The sequence below is a fragment of the Microcaecilia unicolor genome, chromosome 2, assembly GCF_901765095.1.
Source record: "Microcaecilia unicolor chromosome 2, aMicUni1.1, whole genome shotgun sequence".
Taxonomy (NCBI): domain Eukaryota; kingdom Metazoa; phylum Chordata; class Amphibia; order Gymnophiona; family Siphonopidae; genus Microcaecilia; species Microcaecilia unicolor.
Window position 1 is genome coordinate 209,112,141 of NC_044032.1, and position 21,917 is coordinate 209,134,057.

Genomic DNA, 21,917 nt, shown 5'->3' on the forward strand with positions numbered 1-21,917 from the left:
TTGAGAATGAGGGAGAGGTGTTGGGCTGGGGCTGGAGGAGTGTGACTGATGAAACTGGGTTTCTAAGATGAAACTGGGTTTCTAAGCCTGAAAACTGTATTATTTCATGAAGTGTATTTCTCCTAATTGGCCAGCAGATAGTGCTTGTTTTGAGTTTTAAAGCTATTGCAGAAAAAGTCTCTCTCTTCCAGTTTAAGCTTATGGAAGGGCAATCTGCAGTACCATTGGGCAGCTACTTTCAAAATTGATGTCCTGGGCACTGATTGGCCCTGGATTTCAAATCTAGCCTGAAGGTACTGGATTTTCCCCAGTCTAAGCCAGGGAGCAAAGAGAGAAAGATCTCTTTACTGAAGCCCTGTGAGCAGTTATATTTTATTACATGTGAGCAGCTAATTTCCTGAACTCCCCAGGTAGTAAACAAATGTTTAGATAGCTTTATAATTGATCCATATTCAGTTACCTGTTATTGTTTGCTGAATTCACCTTTTTCTGATCACTGTTCAAGTTCTGTGATAATAAACCTATTTTAGTTTATTGATTTTGCTGTTCTGGACTGACTAAGAATCCTGGTTTGTGGATTTGGGACTGTGGGTGCTTTCTCGGAGCTGTGGGACCCCTGCAGTGTGGTCCCATTGCCCTAGAAATCACCAGGAAATAGTGAGAATGGGAGACTTGCCCAGAGGCAAGTGGGACCTGGGGGGGAAGGGTGCTAGTGTAAAGCACAAGCGGCAGCTGCAGGCGGACCTGAGTTGTCCTGGGGACAGAGCACCTAAGTGGCTACAGGGTTAGTCCCAAGTGGGTGATAGGTGTTTCGTGATGGTGATGAGGAGCTAGAGGTGCTGGGGCTGGAACTTGGGGAAGTGTGACGAGGAGCTAGAGGTGCTGGGGCTGGAACTGGGGGAGTGTGACGAGGAGCTAGAGGTGCTGGGGCTGGAACTGGGGGAGCGTGACGAGGAGCTAGAGGTGCTGGGGCTGGAACTGGGGGAGTGTGACGAGGAGCTAGAGGTGCTGGGGGAGTGTGACGATAAGGGAGAGGGGCTGGGTCTGTGGGAGTATGACAATGAGGGAAAGGTGCTGGGACTGGGGTCGTGTGACGAGGAGCTAGAGGTGCTGTACTGGGGCTGTGGACGTCTGATGATGAGCTAGAGGTGCTGTACTGGGGCTATGGGCGTCTGATGATGAGCTAGAGGTGCTGTGCCTGGGGCTTGGGGTTGTGTGATGATGAGCTAGAGGGGCTAGGCTGGAAAAGTGTGACAGTAAGGGAGAGGTGCTGGGCTGGGTCTGGGTAGTATGACAATGAAGGAGAGGTGCTGGGGCTGAGGGAGTGTGACAATGAGCTAGAGGTGTTGGGCCTGGGCTCGGACCTGGGAGGAGTGTTCCAGTGTTTTGTTACAGTTTCCCAGTAGCAGGTATATTGGTGCTCCATTGTATTTTAGTAGCATATTTTTATTAGTATTTATTTACTGCCTTTTTGAAGGAATTCATTCAAGGCTGTGTAATAAAGTGAAATAACTACTTCTGAAGGGTACAGGTACGGATATGGCTAGAGGAAATTACTTGCAAATGGGTAGGGATGGAATGAATTTTAGTGGGGACAGGCAGATATGGGTTCTCCGAGGACAAGCAGGCTGCTTGTTCTCACTGATGGGGTGACGTCCACGGCAGCCCCTCCAATCGGAATCTTCACTAGCAAAGTCCTTTGCTAGTCCTTGCGCGCCCGCGCGCACCGCGCATGCGCGGCCATCTTCCCGCCCGAAACCGGCTCGAGCCGGCCAGTCTTCTTTTGTCCGCACTCGGTACGGTCGTGTTTTCGCCGTGTCGAGCCCCGGAAAGTCGACCTCGTGCGTCCTTTTTTCGTTGACGTGTGTTTTCTTCGGAAAATCTTTAAAAAATTGTTGGGAAGTGCTCCGGAAGCCCCCCGGGCTTCGTTTGTCCCTTCCCGTATTTTTCAGTCTTTGCCCCGGTAAGTTTTCTTTCGTCGTCGGGGTAGGCCTCTTTCGACCTCGGTCGAGATTTTCTCCCTAAAACTTTTTGGTGCTCAAATTCGCCATTTCGGATTTTGATTTCGCCGGCGTGATTTTTCCGCCCATGACATCGAAGCCTTCCAGCGGCTTCAAGAAGTGCACCCAGTGCGCCCGGGTAATCTCGCTCACTGATAGGCACTCGTCGTGTCTTCAGTGTCTGGGGGCCGAGCACCGTCCTCAGAACTGTAGTCTGTGTTCCCTGTTACAAAGGCGGACTCAGGTAGCGAGATTGGCCCAGTGGAACGTTTTGTTCTCGGGCTCTTCGTCGGCATCGACACCAAGGTCATCGAGTGCATCGACGTCGTCAGCGTCCAGACCTTCATCCTCGGCCGCCAGTGCATCGAGTGCATCGAGGCATCGGCCCTCTGCATCGGCGCCGAGACATCGGATAGCTGCATCGACGTCGGTGGTACCGGGACCTCGTCTGCTGATGTCGTCGGACGGTGGTGCATCGTCAGGAGTGCAGGTGAGGGCTGTCCATTCCCCTGCTGGTGGCGGTGAGCCTTCGGGTGGGTCTCCCCCTACCCTGAGGGCTCCTGCGGTACAGCCCCCCCCGAGATCGACCTCCTTCGACCTCGGCCCCGAGGAAGCGACGGCTGGATTCTACGTCCTCCTCGTCGGTGCCGGGGAGCTCCGGTGACATGCTTCGGAAGAAGTCGAAGAAGCATCGACACCGGTCTCCTCCCTGCGTCGGCACCGAGAGCTCTGGGTCGCCGAGGGAGTCGGCACCCAGCAGGCATCGGCACCGAGAGGACCGCTCACCCTCTGTTCAGGAGGTGTCGATGCGCTCCACTCTGGACAGCCCGGAACAGCCTCCACGCCCGGAACAGGTTCTGACGTCGACGCCTGCATCGACCTCCATGCCTTTCTCTGCAGCCGCTCTGAACGAGAGCCTCCGGGCCGTTCTCCCAGAGATTCTGGGAGAGCTGTTGCGCCCTACCCCTCCGGTACCGGCGGTGCTTGCGCCTCCGGTACCGTCGAGCGTGGCGCCGGCTGGCCCATCGCCCGGGGTGAGGTCCCCGACGTCGGTACCGCGTGCGGTGCCGACTGCGGCCACCTCCCAGGAAGGCTCCCCGACTACGTCGGCGGAGGGAGCTTCGCCGATGCGGGCGAGGGAGTCTACCTCTCGACGCCCTCATCGTGGACGTGGCTCCACTGAGTCGAGCCGGGCGAGGTTGCAGACACAGGTTCGTGAACTTGTGTCTGACACCGAAGGTGAGGCCTCGTGGGAAGAAGAGGAAGACCCCAGATATTTCTCTGACGAGGAGTCTGAGGGTCTTCCTTCCGATCCCACTCCCTCCCCTGAAAGACAGCTTTCTCCTCCTGAGAGTCTGTCTTTCGCTTCCTTTGTCCGGGAGATGTCTACGGCCATCCCCTTCCCGGTGGTTGTGGAGGACGAGCCCAGGGCTGAAATGTTTGAGCTCCTGGACTATCCTTCTCCACCTAAGGAAGCGTCCACTGTTCCCTTGCACCATGTCCTGAAAAAGACATTGCTTGCGAACTGGACCAAGCCATTAAGTAATCCCCACATTCCCAAGAAGATCGAGTCCCAGTACCGGATCCATGGGGACCCAGAGCTGATGCGCACCCAGTTGCCTCACGACTCTGGAGTTGTGGATCTGGCCCTAAAGAAGGCTAAGAGTTCTAGGGAGCATGCTTCGGCGCCCCCGGGCAAAGACTCTAGAACCTTAGACTCCTTTGGGAGGAAGGCCTACCATTCCTCTATGCTCGTGGCCAAAATCCAGTCTTACCAGCTCTACACGAGCATACACATGCGGAACAATGTGCGGTAGTTGGCGGGCTTGGTTGATGCGCTCCCCCCTGAGCAAGCCAAGCCTTTTCAGGAGGTGGTCAGGCAGCTGAAGGCGTGCAGAAAATTCCTGGCCAGAGGGGTGTATGACACCTTTGATGTTGCGTCCAGGGCCGCTGCTCAAGGTGTGGTGATGCGCAGGCTCTCATGGCTGCGTGCCTCCGACCTGGAGAATAGACTCCAGCAGCGGATTGCGGACTCGCCTTGCCGTGCGGACAATATTTTTGGAGAGAAGGTCGAGCAGGTGGTAGAGCATCTCCACCAGCGGGACACCGCATTTGACAAGTTCTCCCGCCGGCAGCCTTCAGCCTCTACCTCTACAGGTAGAAGATTTTTTGGGGGAAGGAGGACTGTTCCCTACTCTTCTGGCAAGCGTAGGTACAATCCCCCTTCTCGACAGCCTGCGGCCCAGGCTAAGCCCCAGCGCGCTCGCTCTCGTCAGCAGCGTGCGCCTCAGCAAGGCCCCGCGGCTCCCCAGCAAAAGCAAGGGGCGAGCTTTTGACTGGCTCCAGCAGAGCATAGCCGACATCCAAGTGTCCGTGCCGGGTGACCTGCCGGTCGGGGGGAGGTTGAAAGCTTTTCACCAAAGGTGGCCTCTCATAACCTCCGATCAGTGGGTTCTGCAAATAGTCCGGCAAGGATACACCCTCAATTTGGCCTCAAAACCTCCAAATTGTCCACCGGGAGCTCAGTCTTACAGCTTCCAGCACAAGCAGGTACTTGCAGAGGAACTCTCCGCCCTTCTCAGCGCCAATGCGGTCGAGCCCGTGCCATCCGGGCAAGAAGGGCTGGGATTCTATTCCAGGTACTTCCTTGTAGAGAAGAAAACAGGGGGGATGCGTCCCATCCTAGACCTAAGGGCCCTGAACAAATATCTCGTAAAAGAAAAGTTCAGGATGCTTTCCCTGGGCACCCTACTTCCCATGATTCAGGAAAACGATTGGCTATGCTCTCTGGACTTGAAGGATGCCTACACACACATCCCGATACTGCCAGCTCACAGACAGTATCTGCGATTTCAGCTGGGCACACGTCACTTCCAGTACTGTGTGCTACCCTTTGGGCTCGCCTCTGCGCCCAGGGTGTTCACAAAGTGCTTGGCTGTAGTAGCAGCAGCACTTCGCAGGCTGGGGGTGCACGTCTTCCCATATCTCGACGATTGGCTGGTGAAGAACTCGTCCGAGGCAGGAGCCCTGCAGTCCATGCAGATGACTATTCGCCTCCTGGAGCTACTGGGGTTTGTGATAAATTACCCAAAGTCCCATCTTCTCCCAGCACAGAGACTCGAATTCATAGGAGCTCTGCTGGATTCTCGGACGGCTCGCGCCTATCTCCCAGAGACGAGAGCCAACAACTTGTTGTCCCTCGTCTCGCGGGTGCGAACGTCCCAGCAGATCACAGCTCGGCAGATGTTGAGATTGCTGGGCCACATGGCCTCCACAGTTCATGTGACTCCCATGGCCCGCCTTCACATGAGATCTGCTCAATGGACCCTAGCTTCTCAGTGGTTTCAGGCTGCTGTGGATCTAGAAGACCTGATCCACCTGTCCACGAGTTTTCTCGAATCCCTGTATTGGTGGACGATTTGGTCCAATTTGACTCTGGGACATCCTTTCCAAATTCCTCAGCCACAAAAAGTGCTGACCACGGATGCGTCTCTCCTGGGATGGGGAGCTCATGTCGATGGGCTTCACACCCAAGGAAGCTGGTCCCTCCAGGAACGCGGTCTACAGATCAATCTCCTGGAGTTGCGAGCGATCTGGAACGCTCTGAAGGCTTTCAGAGATCGGCTGTCCCACCAAATTATCCAAATTCAGACAGACAACCAGGTTGCCATGTACTATGTCAACAAGCAGGGGGGCACCGGATCTCGCCCCCTGTGTCAGGAAGCCATCAGCATGTGGCTCTGGGCTCGCCGTCACGGCATGGGGCTCCAAGCCACATATCTGGCAGGCGTAAACAACAGTCTGGCCGACAGACTGAGCAGGATTATGCATCCTCACGAGTGGTCGCTCAACTCCCGAGTGGTGCACCAGATCTTCCAAGCGTGGGGCACCCCCTTGGTAGATCTCTTCGCATCTCGAGCGAACCACAAAGTCCCTCAGTTCTGTTCCAGGCTTCAGGCCCCCGGCAGACTGGCATCGGATGCCTTCCTCCTGAATTGGGGGGAGGGCCTGCTGTATGCTTATCCTCCCATTCCTCTGGTGGGGAAGACTTTGTTGAAACTCAAGCAAGACCGAGGCACCATGATTCTGATTGCTCCTTTTTGGCCGCGTCAGATCTGGTTCCCTCTTCTTCTGGAGTTATCCTCCGAAGAACCGTGGAGATTGGAGTGTTTTCCGACCCTCATCACGCAGGACGAAGGGGCTCTTCTGCATCCCAGCCTCCGGTCCCTGGCTCTCACGGCCTGGATGTTGAGAGCGTAGACTTTGCCTCTTTGGGTCTGTCAGAGGGTGTCTCCCGCATCTTGCTTGCTTCCAGGAAAGAGTCCACTAAGAGGAGTTACTTCTTTTTATGGAGGAGGTTTGCCGTCTGGTGTGACAGCAAGGCCCTAGATCCTCGCTCTTGTCCTACACAGACCCTGCTTGAATACCTTCTGCACTTGTCTGAGTCTGGTCTCAAGACCAACTCTGTAAGGGTTCACCTTAGTGCAATCAGTGCATACCATTACCGTGTGGAAGGTAAGCCGATCTCAGGACAGCCTTTAGTTGTTCGCTTCATGAGAGGTTTGCTTTTGTCAAAGCCCCCTGTCAAGCCTCCTACAGTGTCATGGGATCTCAATGTCGTTCTCACCCAGCTGATGAAACCTCCTTTTGAGCCACTGAATTCCTGCCATCTGAAGTACTTGACCTGGAAGGTCATTTTCTTGGTGGCAGTTACTTCAGCTCGTAGAGTCAGTGAGCTTCAGGCCCTGGTAGCCCAGGCCCCTTACACCAAATTTCATCATAACAGAGTAGTCCTCCGCACTCACCCTAAGTTCTTGCCAAAGGTCGTGTCGGAGTTCCATCTGAACCAGTCAATTGTCTTGCCAACATTCTTTCCCCGTCCTCATTCCTGCCCTGCTGAACGTCAGCTGCACACATTGGACTGCAAGAGAGCATTGGCCTTCTATTTGGAGCGGACACAGCCCAACAGACAGTCCGCCCAATTGTTTGTTTCTTTTGATCCCAATAGGAGGGGAGTGGCTGTGGGGAAACGCACCATATCCAATTGGCTAGCAGATTGCATTTCCTTCACTTACGCCCAGGCGGGGCTGGCTCTTGAGGGTCATGTCATGGCTCATAATGTTAGAGCCATGGCTGCGTCGGTAGCCCACTTGAAGTCAGCCTCTATTGAAGAAATTTGCAAAGCTGCGACGTGGTCATCTGTCCACACATTCACATCTCATTACTGCCTGCAGCAGGATACCCGACGCGACAGTCGGTTCGGGCAGTCAGTTCTTCAGAACCTGTTTGGGCTTTAGGATCCAACTCCACCCCCCGAGGGCCCTGTTTGTTCTGTTCCAGGCTGCACTGTCAGTTAGTTGGTAAATTTTTTAGGTCAATCTCAGTTATGTCCTCGCCGTTGCGAGGCCCAATTGACCATGGTTGTTGTTTTGAGTGAGCCTGGGGGCTAGGGATACCCCATCAGTGAGAACAAGCAGCCTGCTTGTCCTCGGAGAAAGCGAATGCTACATACCTGTAGAAGGTATTCTCCGAGGACAGCAGGCTGATTGTTCTCACAAACCCGCCCGCCTCCCCTTTGGAGTTGTGTCTTCCCTTGTATTGTCTTGCTACATACTGGACTGGCCGGCTCGAGCCGGTTTCGGGCGGGAAGACGGCCGCGCATGCGCGGGTGCGCGAGGACTAGCAAAGGACTTTGCTAGTGAAGATTCCGATTGGAGGGGCTGCCGTGGACGTCACCCCATCAGTGAGAACAATCAGCCTGCTGTCCTCGGAGAATACCTTCTACAGGTATGTAGCATTCGCTTTATCTTCCAATGGTGTGCCTTGACAATTGTTTGCTCCTTGTAAATGTGCTGTGAGATGAAAAAGGTTGAAAATCACTGCCCTATGGAGTTTGCTCTAGCTAGAACTATGCAGCTTCTGGGCATTATGGGAGAGCAATTCTCGGACAAACAGCAGGAGTAAAACACTTTTGCCTGTGTAAATTGCTTTGACATTTGCCCTCTATATTGTTAAAATTGGTCTCTTGTACATCTTAGATGTGTGAACTTTGTATCTTTATAAAATGGGTAAGGCCTAGTGGTTAGGGTGGTGGACTTTGGTCCTGGGGAACTGAGGAACTGAGTTCGCTTCCCACCTCAGGCACAGGCAGCTCCTTGTGACTCTGGGCAAGTCACTTAACCCTCCATTGCCCCATGTAAGCCGCATTGAGCCTGCCATGAGTGGGAAAGTGCGGGGTACAAATGTAACAAAAATAAAATAAAAAAAACTCATTTAGGGCAAATTTTATTAAGGAATATTAAGGGCTTCTTTACCAAACCACGCTAGCGATTCATGGTGCAGTAATGCCGATAAAGCCCATTCACTTTGAATAGGCTTCGTCAGCGTTGCCGTGTGGGAATTGCTAGCACATTTTGGTAAAGAAGCCCTTAATGTTCCTTAATAAAATTTCTATTTGTCTTTTAATAGACATTTTTCTTAATTTCCAAAGACAAAGAAAAGAAGCAAGGGAAGGAATAAACTTAACAAAATATGCCCACTGTATTAAGGAATGTTTAGACTGGGCAGAGAGCACTTTATGAATGTTGTATTAGGAGTATTGTATATTGCATCTGTGTCCTTCCATTGCCACTTAAATGTGATCATATTTTTGCTAGGCATTTCATTTTGTAATCATCTTAACCATGTATTAAAATGTTCTTTTTCATAGTATTGTATAATTCCACTGTTCTGTCTTCACAGGATAAAAGGTTTTTCAAAATATTGTACATCCTATTAAAATATTTTTAAGTAGCTGTGTATCAGTCATAAAGAAGGGGCTTTACGTATCATAATTGATCTATTGAACTAGTAAATTTGGGGTTATCCCCACACAAAGCCCTGATGTGTGACTGCATGAAAGGTATGAATTGAGCCTCTGGATGTCTTCCTCGGCATATCTTCTATCCGCTTCAAACATATTTGAAAATTCATCTTTTTCGCATGGCCTTTGGCACCGAGTTTGGAGACTTACGATTTTGCTGTTATAGTACAATCCGTAGCTAAAAGACTCCTCAGGCTTCCTTCCTCTACCTGTGTCATTGGCCAACTTTCCTGTCAAAAAATGGCTTTCTTTTACATTATTTTAGTTGATTTGTTTTTACTATAAATCACTGTGACCAGATGCTTTTGTAATGGTGGTATATCAAGTACCAAATAAACTATAAACTATATTGCCTGTGTCCCAGTATTTACCCCTGCACATGAGGGGTGCATATAAGGGACACTGTTTCAAGAGTTCTGCTGATTGGTCCCCCTAGAATTTTTCCCAGTCTGTTTCTTCTATTACAGTGTGGTTTTTGGCTCCAAAATTGCTTAAAAATTCTGTTTCTTAAAATGAGTTCAAGTGAACTTGCAGACTACATTGCAATTTGTAGTAAAAATACCAAAATAAAGCATGTTACAGCTCCTCTTAGCTGGCAAATAAAGATAAAGTTGTGCATCTTTTGGTACTGGTTTAGGGTTGTTTTTTTTTTTTTACATTGGGTACCTTTTGAATTATGTAGTCCTCATTAGTTGCCTTAGGGTTGTCCTTGTATAGGTTGATCTTGGTTAATAAGGAACAGCTTTTCAGAGTCAACACCCTGGTGATGAGCATATGGTTATGTCTGTGATGTACAGAATTTCAATGCATGATATGATATAAGAACATAAACATCGCCATATTGGATAAGACCGATGTCCATCTAGCCCAGCATCCTGTATCCAACAGTGGCCAATCCAGGACAAAAAGTACCAAGATGTCATATTACCCACTCCAGGGATAAGTAGCGACTTTCCCTCTTATACCTTAATAGCAGTTTATGGACCTTTCTCTAGGATGCTAAGTGCTTTTACCACAATCTCTGGCACTAAGGTTTAGAGCTTAAATGTTGAGTGAAAAAAATATTTTCTCCTATTTGCTTTTAATGAGGGTGCACAATAAGTTACCAGCTCCATTTTAGACAGGTCATAGAAGTTGGAATTGAGATGTGCAGGTTAGTACGTCTCAAATTTTACAGTTAGCTTAGCAAGGTTTAAAAAAGGTTTGTATACTTTACTAAAAGAAAAGTCGATAAGACATTATTAAAATGGACATGGGAAAATCCACTGCTTATTTCTAGGATAAGCAGTGTTTTACTATTCTCCGAGGACAAGCAGGCTGCTTGTTCTCACGACTGGGTGACGTCCGCGGCAGCCCCCACCAACCGGAAGAAGCTTCGCGGGCGGTCCGCTCGCAGGGCACGCCCACCGCGCATGCGCGGCCGTCTTCTGGCCCGTGCGCGACCGTTCCCGCCAGTCTTGTTTTTTCCGCGCTGGAGAGAGTCGTGCGTCGCCGCTCTCTCTTGTTCAGCCCCGAAAAACCGTCGCGTTTCGCGAATTTTCTTAGTTTTTTGTTTGTTTCTGGGCGCGTTCCGGACCCTTTTTCTTTTCTTAAAAAAAAAAAAAAAAAAAAGTGTGAACACGCTTGTTTTCCCTCGTTTTCTAGCGGGGGCGTCGCGTTGCGGCCTTGTGGCCGCGCGGTCGATTTATTTTTCGAGGTATGATTTACCCCCACCATCGACGGCTTTAATTTCGCCAACGCGATTTTTCCGTCGATGACCTCGAAGGTCCCGAGTGGATTTAAGAAGTGTGGTCGGTGCGGCCGGCCTATCTCGCAGACCGACACCCACGCTTGGTGCCTCCAGTGCCTCGGGCCGGAGCACAATATCAAGTCGTGTTCTTTGTGTCTTGGTCTCCGGAAACGGACTCAGGTTGCGAGGCAAGTTCTACGGGACCGTCTTTTCGGAACTTGCGCCGGCCCCTCGACGTCGACGGCATCGGTATCGACGGCCGGTTCTTCGGTACCGGTATCGATGCCCGCGAAATCGGCACCGATGGCATCGACCCCAGGAGCACAGGTCCCGTCGGCCCGCCGGTCCTCCGGTGAGGGTAGGGGTGAGAGGCTGCGTGGGCAATCGGCCCCGGTCACTCCCTCGGCCCATGGCCCTCGGGACCGAACCCTGTCTGACCCGGTTCCTCGAGACCGAGGGGGATCGACCTCCTCCTCCTCCGTTCCACCTGGCACCGATGACGGGCACCGCAAGAAATCTAAGAAGCACCGTCATCGGTCGCCTTCGATGCATCCGGCTCTCGGTACCGGCGAGGAGTCGACGCCGAAGCGTCCGCGTCGAGAGGAGAGATCCCCTTCGGTAGTGGAGGTACCGACGCGTCAGGGTCCCAGCACTTCGGTGCAGTCTTCTGGACCCGAGCAGCTTCCGGCACCGACACCTCTACCGGCCCCCCCCGTCTTTCCCGGCAGCGGGCCTGGATGAGTGCCTCCGAGCCATCCTTCCGGGGATCCTGGAAGGGCTGATGCGCCAGGCTGTGCCGGCGCCGGGGGTGCTTGCGCCCTCGGCGCCGTTGACTGTGGCGCCGGCGAGCTCTAGCCCGGTGCCGAGGCCGTCGACACCGCCGCCGCTTGCGGCGCCGGTCTCGACCGCCACGCAGGTGGAGTCCCCGTCGACGTCGATGGAGGGAGCTTCGTCCCCGCCGGCGCGGGAGTCCACCGCTCGACGACACCGAGGCCTCGGTGCCTCGACGTCGAGCCGGGCCCGGTTAAGGACTCAGCTACATGAGCTTATGTCCAATACCGAGGAAGAGGCCTCGTGGGGGGAAGAGGAAGACCCCAGATATTTCTCCTCAGAGGAGTTTGCGGGTCTTCCCTCGGACCCCACGCCTTCACCAGAGAGAAAGCTCTCGCCTCCTGAGAGCCTCTCCTTTGCCTCCTTTGTAAGGGACATGTCTATTTGCATTCCCTTCCCCGTGATCTCTGTGGATGAGCCGAGGGCTGAGATGCTCGAGGTCCTCGACTATCTATCACCACCTAGAGAGTCCTCCACGGTGCCGTTGCACAATGTCCTCAAAGAGACACTGCTTCGGAACTGGATGAGACCATTATCTAATCCCACCATTCCCAAGAAAGCAGAGTCCCAGTACAGAATCCACTCGGACCCAGAGTTAATGCGGCCCCAATTGCCCCATGACTCGGCGGTCGTGGATTCTGCTCTCAAGAGGGCACGGAGTTCGAGGGATACCGCCTCGGTGCCCCCGGGGCGAGAGTCTCGCACTCTGGACTCGTTTGGGAGGAAGGCCTACCAATCCTCCATGCTCATGACCCGCATCCAGTCGTACCAGCTCTACACGAGCATCCACATGCGGAACAATGTGAAGCAACTGGCGGACCTGGTCGATAAGCTCCCGCCGGAGCTGTCCAGGCCTTATCAGGAGGTGGTCAGGCAGCTGAAGGCGTGCAGAAAGTTCCTGTCCAGGGGTATTTATGACACCTGTGACGTGGCATCTCGTGCTGCGGCCCAAGGTATAGTGATGCGCAGGCTCTCATGGCTGCGTGCCTCTGACCTGGACAACCGCACCCAGCAGAGACTGGCCGACGTCCCTTGCCGGGGGGATAATATTTTTGGTGAGAAGGTCGAGCAGCTGGTGGACCAACTGCATCAGCGGGAAACCGCCCTCGACAAGCTCTCCCACCGGGCGCCTTCAGCACCCACCTCAGCAGGTGGACGTTTTTCCCGGGCCCGGCAGGCTGTGCCCTATTCTTTTGCAAAGCGTAGGTACACCCAGCCGGCCCGAAGGCCTCGTCAGGCACGGGGACAGCCCCAGCGCACTCGTTCTCGTCGACAGCGTGCGCCTAAGCAGCCCCCTGCGCCTCCACAGCAAAAGCCGGGGACGGGCTTTTGACTGGATCCACGGGAACATAGCCGCCCTCAAAGTGTCCGTACCGGACGATCTGCCGGTCGGAGGGAGGTTAAAATTTTTTCACCAAAGGTGGCCTCTCATAACCTCTGACCAGTGGGTTCTCCAAATAGTGCGGTGCGGATACGCCCTGAATTTGGCCTCCCTGCCTCCAAATTGTCCTCTGGGAGCTCAATCCTACAGCTCCCATCACAAGCAGGTACTTGCAGAGGAACTCTCCGCCCTTCTCAGCGCCAATGCGGTCGAGCCCGTACCACCCGGGCAGGAAGGGCAGGGATTCTATTCCAGGTACTTCCTTGTGGAAAAGAAAACAGGGGGGATGCATCCCATCCTAGACCTGAGAGGCCTGAACAAATTCCTGGTCAAAGAAAAGTTCAGGATGCTTTCCTTGGGCACCCTTCTGCCAATGATTCAGAAAACCGATTGGCTATGTTCCCTGGATTTAAAGGACGCATACACTCACATCCCGATACTGCCAGCTCACAGACAGTATCTCAGATTCCGCCTGGGCGCACGGCACTTTCAGTATTGTGTGCTGCCCTTTGGGCTCGCCTCTGCCCCACGAGTGTTTACAAAGTGCCTCGTGGTGGTAGCGGCGTACCTACGCAAGTTGGGAGTGCACATGTTCCCATATCTCGACGATTGGCTGGTCAAGAACACCTCGGAGGCGGGAGCCCTCCGGTCTATGCAGTGCACTATTCAACTTCTGGAGCTGCTGGGGTTTGTGATAAATTACCCAAAGCCCCATCTCCAGCCAACACAGTCTCTGGAATTCATAGGAGCTCTGCTGAATACCCAGACGGCTCAGGCCTTCCTTCCCGAAGCGAGGGCCCACAACCTCCTGTCCCTCGCTTCGCAGACCAGAGCGTCTCAGCAGGTCACAGCTCGGCAGATGTTGAGACTTCTGGGTCATATGGCCTCCACAGTTCATGTGACTCCCATGGCCCGTCTTCACATGAGATCTGCTCAATGGACCCTAGCTTCCCAGTGGTTTCAAGCCACCGGGAATCTAGAAGATGTCATCCGCCTCTCCACCAGTTGCCGCACTTCACTGCTCTGGTGGACCATCCGGACCAATTTGACCCTGGGACGTCCATTCCAAATTCCGCAGCCCACGAAAGTGCTGACAACGGATGCATCTCGCCTGGGGTGGGGAGCTCATGTCGATGGGCTTCACACCCAGGGTCTGTGGTCCCTCCAGGAAAAGGATCTGCAGATCAACCTCCTGGAGCTCCGAGCGATCTGGAACGCACTGAAGGCTTTCAGAGATCGGCTGTCCTACCAAATTATCCAAATTCGGACAGACAATCAGGTTGCAATGTATTACACCAACAAGCAGGGGGGCACCGGATCTCGCCCCTTGTGTCAGGAAGCCGTCGGGATGTGGCGTTGGGCTTGCCAGTTCGGCATGCTCCTCCAAGCCACATACCTGGCAGGTGTAAACAACAGTCTGGCTGACAGACTGAGCAGAGTCATGCAACCGCACGAGTGGTCGCTTCATTCCAGAGTGGTACGCAAGATCTTCCGAGAGTGGGGCACCCCCTCGGTGGACCTTTTCGCCTCTCGGACCAACCACAAGCTGCCTCTGTTCTGTTCCAGACTACAGGCACACGGCAGGCTAGCGTCGGATGCCTTTCTCCTCCATTGGGGGACCGGCCTCCTGTATGCTTATCCTCCCATACCTTTAGTGGGGAAGACCTTACTGAAGCTCAAGCAAGACCACGGCACCATGATTCTGATAGCGCCCTTTTGGCCCCGTCAGATCTGGTTCCCTCTTCTTCTGGAGTTGTCCTCAGAAGAACCGTGGAGATTGGAGTGTTTTCCGACTCTCATTTCGCAGAACGACGGAGCGTTGCTGCACCCCAACCTTCAGTCCCTGGCTCTCACAGCCTGGATGTTGAGGGCGTAGACTTCACTGCGTTGGGTCTGTCGGAGGGTGTCTCCCGTGTCTTGCTTGCCTCTAGGAAGGATTCCACTAAAAAGAGTTACTTTTTCAAGTGGAGGAGGTTTGTCGTTTGGTGTGAGAGCAAGGCCCTAGAACCTCGTTCTTGCCCTGCACAGAACCTGCTTGAATACCTTCTGCACTTATCAGAGTCTGGCCTCAAGACCAACTCAGTAAGGAATCACCTTAGTGCGATTAGTGCTTACCATTATCGTGTGGAAGGTAAAGCCATCTCTGGAGAGCCTTTAGTCGTTCGATTCATGAGAGGCTTGCTTTTGTCAAAGCCCCCTATCAAGCCTTCCGCAGTGTCATGGGATCTCAACGTCGTCCTCACCCAGCTGATGAAACCTCCTTTTGAGCCACTGAATACCTGCCACCTGAAGTACTTGACCTGGAAGGTCATTTTCTTGGTGGCAGTTACTTCAGCTCCTAGGGTCAGTGAGCTTCAAGCCCTAGTAGCTCATGCTCCATATACCAAATTTCATCACAACAGAGTAGTGCTCCGCACCCACCCAAAGTTCCTGCCGAAGGTGGTGTCGGAGTTCCATCTTAACCAGTCAATTGTCTTGCCAACATTCTTCCCCAGGCCGCATACCCGCCCTGCTGAACATCAGTTGCACACATTGGACTGCAAGAGAGCATTGGCCTTCTACTTGGAGCGGACACAGCCCCACAGACAGTCCGCCCAATTGTTTGTTTCTTTCGACCCTAACAGGCTAGGGGTCGCTGTCGGGAAACGCACCATCTCCAATTGGCTAGCAGATTGCATTTCTTTCACTTACGCCCAGGCTGGGCTGGCTCTTGAGGGTCATGTCACGGCTCATAGTGTTAGAGCCATGGCAGCGTCAGTGGCCCACTTGAAGTCAGCCACTATTGAAGAGATCTGCAAGGCTGCGACGTGGTCATCTGTCCACACATTCACATCACATTACTGCCTCCAGCAGTATACCCGACGCGACAGTCGGTTCGGGCAGTCGGTGCTGCAGAATCTGTTTGGGGTTTAAATCCAACTCCACCCTCCAGGACCCGAATTTATTCTGGTCAGGCTGCACTCTTCAGTTAGTTGTTCTTCGTAGGTCAATTTCTGTTATACCCTCGCCGTTGCGAGGTTCCATTGACCTGGGTTCTTGTTTTGAGTGAGCCTGAGAGCTAGGGATACCCCAGTCGTGAGAACAAGCAGCCTGCTTGTCCTCGGAGAAAGTGAATGATACATACCTGTAGCAGGTGTTCTCCGAGGACAGCAGGCTGATTGTTCTCACCTACCCTCCCTCCTCCCCTTTGGAGTTGCGTTTTCATCTTTTGCTTGTCATTCAACTGGCGGGAACGGTCGCGCACGGGCGGGAAGACGGCCGCGCATGCGCGGTGGGCGTGCCCTGCGAGCGGACCGCCCGTGAAGCTTCTTCCGGTTGGTGGGGGCTGCCGCGGACGTCACCCATTCGTGAGAACAATCAGCCTGCTGTCCTCGGAGAACACCTGCTACAGGTATGTATCATTCACTTTCTGGGATCTTTCCAGATACTTGTGACTTGGATTGGCTACTGTAGGAAACAGGATACTGGGCTTGATGGACCTTCCGTCTGTCACAATATGGAAATGCTTACGTTCTTTGAACATGCTGACATAGAGCTTTTTCTAAAATACAGGAGAAGTGGACATTTTATATGCCGGGTACATGCAGCACAAATGTCCATTTTAGCAAAATAAATGTAGAAAGTAGCAATGGGTTCACAGCCAGCACATATAAACAGGTATGTGCTGATACATATCCTTTTATTTTTGTGGTTTTAGAAACAACTGGCACTTAAACATTTATCTTGAATAAATGTCTGTCTGCATTTTACAAAACTGGGATATGCACGTCTCAAACCCAAGTGTGTGCAAAGAACCAGGGGGCGTGGTCTGGGTGCATTTTGGGAAGGACAAGGGAGTTCAGGTAAATTCATGTTTATTCTTGGAAGGGGAGTAAATGTGGGTGGCCAAAAGATCGACTTCGAAAGTTACTCCCGCTACCAAGGATGTTTAAAAAAAATGATAGCTACTATTGAGCAGCACTCCACTGCAGGGTGGGGGAGTTGGTCCTCTTAATCCCCTAGTAGTTTTTGTCTTCCCCAAATGCTAGATTAGCAAGGGAAACTGGTCTTTGTAACAGCATCAGGATAAAATATGGTTTATATACATCTCAAATGCAAATAGGTCCTCATTTCACAAGCCCTATACCTGTTTTTAATAAGAAGAAACCAAAGCAAAAATAAAATAGTTATTTTTTCTTTCCTGTCACTAGGTTTGGTCTCTTTGAAGCTATGTCAGCTATTGAAATGATGGATCCTAAAATGGATGCTGGTATGATTGGAAACCAGGTCAATCGAAAGGTTCTTAATTTTGAACAAGCTATCAAGGTTGGCTTCCCTTACTCTTCTTGTCCTATGTATCAGTGTTACCTGGTGTGGTACTGCAGGTTTTCTCATTTTCTTTCTCTGAGTGGTGTCCATATTATAAATTGCCAGTGGTCTTGTATTATTGTTTACCTATATTTGGTGCCTTACACAAAAAAGCCCAGACTGGAAGATTAGCTAAAGGAAAGAGTTGTTTTTTTTTTTTTTAAATGCCGGAGGCAACATATTTGATGTGTTTAGGGAAAATGTAAAGAAACAGGACATTGGTTGGTGAATGGGTGATGAGAGTGTCCAACAGTGAAGGAGTGAGTGGAGAGTAAGGATGGTCAGCCAACAATATTTTTGTTTTTTTTATGTGAAATATCTTTGTCATCACATGCAGAAAAATCCATACATCTCATCTGAGAGAACAGTAAAGATAAATTGCTTACAAGTGAGTATGCTCTAAAGCCATGACAAAGAACAGTGTAAACATAATCCCCCTTCCCAACACCCTGCAGGAGCTTAACCCTCTATCTCATCCCCTCTCCTGTTCCCTGCTTAATTAACTCAGAACAAGTCACAACAGTCCACTATGCCTCCTCAAAATTATGATAATTATGGAATAAGCAGTGAGTTTAGCCTTATCTGTCAAATTGTGGACACACTAGGGCTTGGAACCCTTAAAGATAAGTGCTTTTGGATTTACTTTTTTTGATGTGTTTATACTTAGAAAAGCAATTGAGAGAGACTGTGTTTTGCTTGCTTTTGATATATTTGGATATTTTGATATATTTTGTATGGATGAAGGAATAAGTGATCATTGGATTATTTCAGCTCGTTAGTTCGTTCTTGAGCTCTTTGATGCTTTTCCTTCCATTTTTCCTTTATGGTTATGTTTTCACAGTGGATTTCTTTTGTGATTCTATGTGTGCATTTTTGTAATCCACACTTGCTTTTTTGATAATTTTTAGTTAAGTATTAAGCCAGGTTGTGTATCTTCAATTAACTTTCTAATAATATCTGCCTTATTAACTGCAGGTCTTGCATTAGCATATAAACAGGGAACCCGAGTAAAAGATCTATCTTTTCCTTCTAAAAATTTAAAATATGCCAGACTCCTATTCTTAGTTCTGGAAGAGGAGTAATGCTTTTTATGCAACTTATCATATCTTCTTCCTCTAATATTAGTAGCAGTCTAGTGAGTCATAGCTTGTGAGCAATCAATCAGATTGAAAAGAGTAGAACTAGTTCTGAACTAGTTTCAGAACTAGTTCTGAAAGAAACCTGAGGACGACTACTACTAGTAACCAGTACAGGTATGCCCTGGCCATCATAGCAGATCCCACACTGAACAAAAATACTGGCGAAAGAGCCCAAATGTGTCTTTAATAGCATAGTAGCTGATGGTTTATAAAAAATCATCTACTCTGCACAATGATTTTTGTCTACTTCAGGCAGATGTGCACAGAAATGACCATATGGAGCCCAGTCTCCTGTGTCTCATGTAAAGTTTCAAAGTAGTACCATTGCCTTTTAGTGTTGCAACTTCCACTCTATGCAGGTTACTCTTAGTGCTTTCTTACAGATAGTTTCTTGAAAGAGCTTCCTATTCAATTTTGTGATGAATAAACAAGTAGAGAAAGCATGCAGATCATATCTCATGGACTGAAAGGGGTGATGTATTTGATTAATTGGAGTTAATCAGTTTTGAAATATGGTGATGAGCCAGACCCCTGGATACCGGAATGTGGGGGTGCCTCAGGGTTTGCCCTCTCCCCTATTTTTTTAAAATATTATTATGAGTTCTTCGAGTAAGTTTATCTCTGGCTCCAGGGGCTTACTTATGGTCATATGCAGATGATATTTTTGTGTTGCTTCCGACATTAGATGATTCTAAACATACCTACAAGGCTGCTGCTGCATGTATTTTTTGTGCAACATCATGGGCAACTGCAAATATGCTAGAATAAAATGCTGACAAATCAAAGATCTTGTGGTTCAGCAACAGTGTCCCCAAGTCGATTCCTGTTGTTCAGCTGCCATTGTCTCTTTTGGGACAGGTTACTTCCAAACCTGTGGATACATCTTAGTTATTTCCTGTGGTGAAATCATCTAGGGTTTTGGGAATTATTTTTGATACCACTCTTTCTCTTGTACCACAAATTAACAACGTAGTAAAGAGAGTATTTTTTTTTAAATTAAGACAGCTAAGATCAGTATGCTTCTGTTTTTGTAGGAAACATTTCGCTTTGTTGATACAGGCATATACACTGTCTCAGCTGGATAACTGTAATTCAGTTTATATAGGATTACCTTGGAAGCATTTGCAACAATTACGACTGCTATAGAGTACTGGTGCCAAGTTGATTTTTGGACATCAAATATGATAGAGCAACGCCATTATTGATTGAACTGCACTGGTTGCCGGTTAGGGCCAGAATCATAAGTTAATGTGTCTGGTCTTTAAGTCTCTCAATGGTTTGGACTCTATATAATTTGTTGCATCATTCTAACTATTTTAGGACATCTAGAATTAAGGATGGTAACTTTCTATATCCAACTGTCAAACACATTGCTTCGAAATGTAGCCATGAACTTTTATTCATTCAAGGTTACTCATCATTGGAATTCACTGTCATTAGATTTTAGACAGGACGTTTTTTTTTTATTTCATAAAAATTTGAAAACTTTATTTCAAGACCATTTAGTCTTAAATAGACAGCTTAGCTTTTTTTTTTATCCTGACTGTGCTTTTGTATGTATGATTACTTAAATGCATATTTGAGTAATTTTACTGTACACTGCTTAGGACCCATTAGAGGAATTTAGCAGTATATCAAGTATTAGATTAGATTAAATGTACCATCTTTCTGTGGTACATGTTGGGGGGACATTGGCACCATCTGTAGCTTTGTTCCCCGACACATATTCACAACAGCGCTCCTTTCAGTATTGCTTCATTCCACTGTAGAACACAGCCTGAGCTTGCCCAGATGCATTCTCAATGCAGTACTGTAGTCACCACTTTATCTTTAGGACCAGAACAAGCACCTCTGCTGCCCCCCCCCCCCCCCCCCCCAGTGGACGCTTCCAGCCTCCTTATGCTGGGAAAAAGTTCACTGCCTGGAGTGATTTCTTTCAAAAATGTAGTAAATAAATCCAAATAAATAAGGAAAATCCTTTTTACTGGAATCCTTTGTTCTTGTTGAATTCTCTGGGAGTCGGCTTGTGTCTCCATTCTTCTGCAGTTCAGTAAACAACACTCCAGCATTGAGGCTTATATAATTCCTACCCCAAGGCTAGGGCAGTATCTCCCCGTTCTGTGTTCCACTCACACTATCTCTCATGCATAGCCCCGGGTTCACCAAGACTAATAAAGAATTCAGCTTCCCAAAACACAGCATAACACTAGTAACTTAACTTTACTGCCATGTCAGCTTCAGGGCCCTTGGCTCCCTTAGGTTCATTATCTTCATACAGCTCCTTTGCCATTCAAGAGCTTCCTGGCTCAGGCTTTTACTTTGGGGTCCTCTTGCCCTGGGTTGGATAGCTTGTTTTACTCCTAGCTGGCCTTGCTGTCTATGAGGGGGGACTCTCTCTATCTCCTCCTCTCTCTCTCTCTCTCTCTCTCTCTCTCTCTCTCTCTCTCTCGGCTGGTGCTCTCCCTTTTTCCTATTTTTCCCTGCCCTTTCTTTCCCTCTCTCTGGCTGCTGGAGTCCTTCAACCTTTCCTTTTCGGCCATCCCATGGACAGCTAGGAACTGAGGGAGCCTGTAAACTTCTCCCCTCAGGTAGGCTCCCGGTTTCCTACAGAGCCCATGCTCCACCCCTGTCAAAACCCTCCCAGCAACCTGAGGAGCTCCCAGGTATAGCTTCTGGTTAAAGCAACTCCCTTCCACTTGACTGGATTTCATTCCAGGTTTCTCTTTCCACCTGGAGCTCTAAAACCTCCTGAAGCTCCTTACCAGAGCTAAATGAAAAGAAAACTACTTCTGGGGCAGCATGGTCACTTAACAACCATAGTTCACATATTAGAAACGGGTGCTTTCTCTGGCTCTGATGGAATTACACTCTTAAGTTTTTTTGTACCTGTCAAACTCCTCTGCATATACATGCATATGTGTGGGATGGGGTTTGGTGAATATACATGTGTAGATGTGTGTGTGTGTGTGTGTGTGATTAGGAGAGTGAGTGAGGAAGGCAGTTTTGAAAGGTGTAATTCCTTAATCACTATGTTACAGTGAAATCAGTGTATGTATACTGGAGCTGCTGCTCCCATATAATATATTTTGGGTCATTTTTTGGAGGGTATTCATTCTTCTTCCAACCCCCACCACATGGAGAATCTTCACTTCTTCAGTCCCAACTGCCTTCTCATTGGCTGAATCCTACCTACAATCTCTACTGCTGGTTACAGTGAAAGCATAGAGGGCAGGCTCACTCACATGGGGGGGGGGGGGGGGGGCACTAGAGAACTGCAGTTAAAGGTTTTAAACTCAGAAAAATGGCCAGATATATTACCCATCTTTTCACCTTAAGACATTGATATAAAATTCTGCTGACTTCTGAAAAATGCCAGACAGTTGGCAGTCCTAACCTCCTTAACACATCTTACATGTGCCCCCCCCCTCCACCTCAAAATATGTGACACAAATTGGCAGACACAAATTGGCAGCCATTAAGAAAATATGTGAAGTACTTTTCATAGCAGAATTAACAAGAAAGAAAATGAAATAAAGGAGATAGGGCAGCAGTTCTCAAACTGTGCACCGCAGTGAACTCTTAGGGGTGTCATGGTAAATCCTGACCTCCCTCCCGCTATTGCACAAAC

The 21,917-nt window shown here is 49.9% G+C and overlaps 1 protein-coding gene across 3 annotated transcripts in view; it reads left to right on the forward strand.

Annotated features, from left to right (window-relative positions):
* The window catches only part of NAA35 (N(alpha)-acetyltransferase 35, NatC auxiliary subunit), a 212,113-nt gene that overhangs the window by 17,285 nt on the left and 172,911 nt on the right, over positions 1 to 21,917 (forward strand). For 2 of the 3 annotated variants that reach the window (XM_030193674.1, XM_030193673.1), the window contains exons 4-5: positions 16,994 to 17,108; positions 17,488 to 17,538. In XM_030193674.1, the coding sequence (XP_030049534.1) occupies positions 16,994 to 17,108; positions 17,488 to 17,538 (166 nt within the window). The remainder of the gene's footprint in view (positions 1 to 16,993; positions 17,109 to 17,487; positions 17,539 to 21,917) is intronic. The other variant, XM_030193676.1, reaches the window with a different exon arrangement.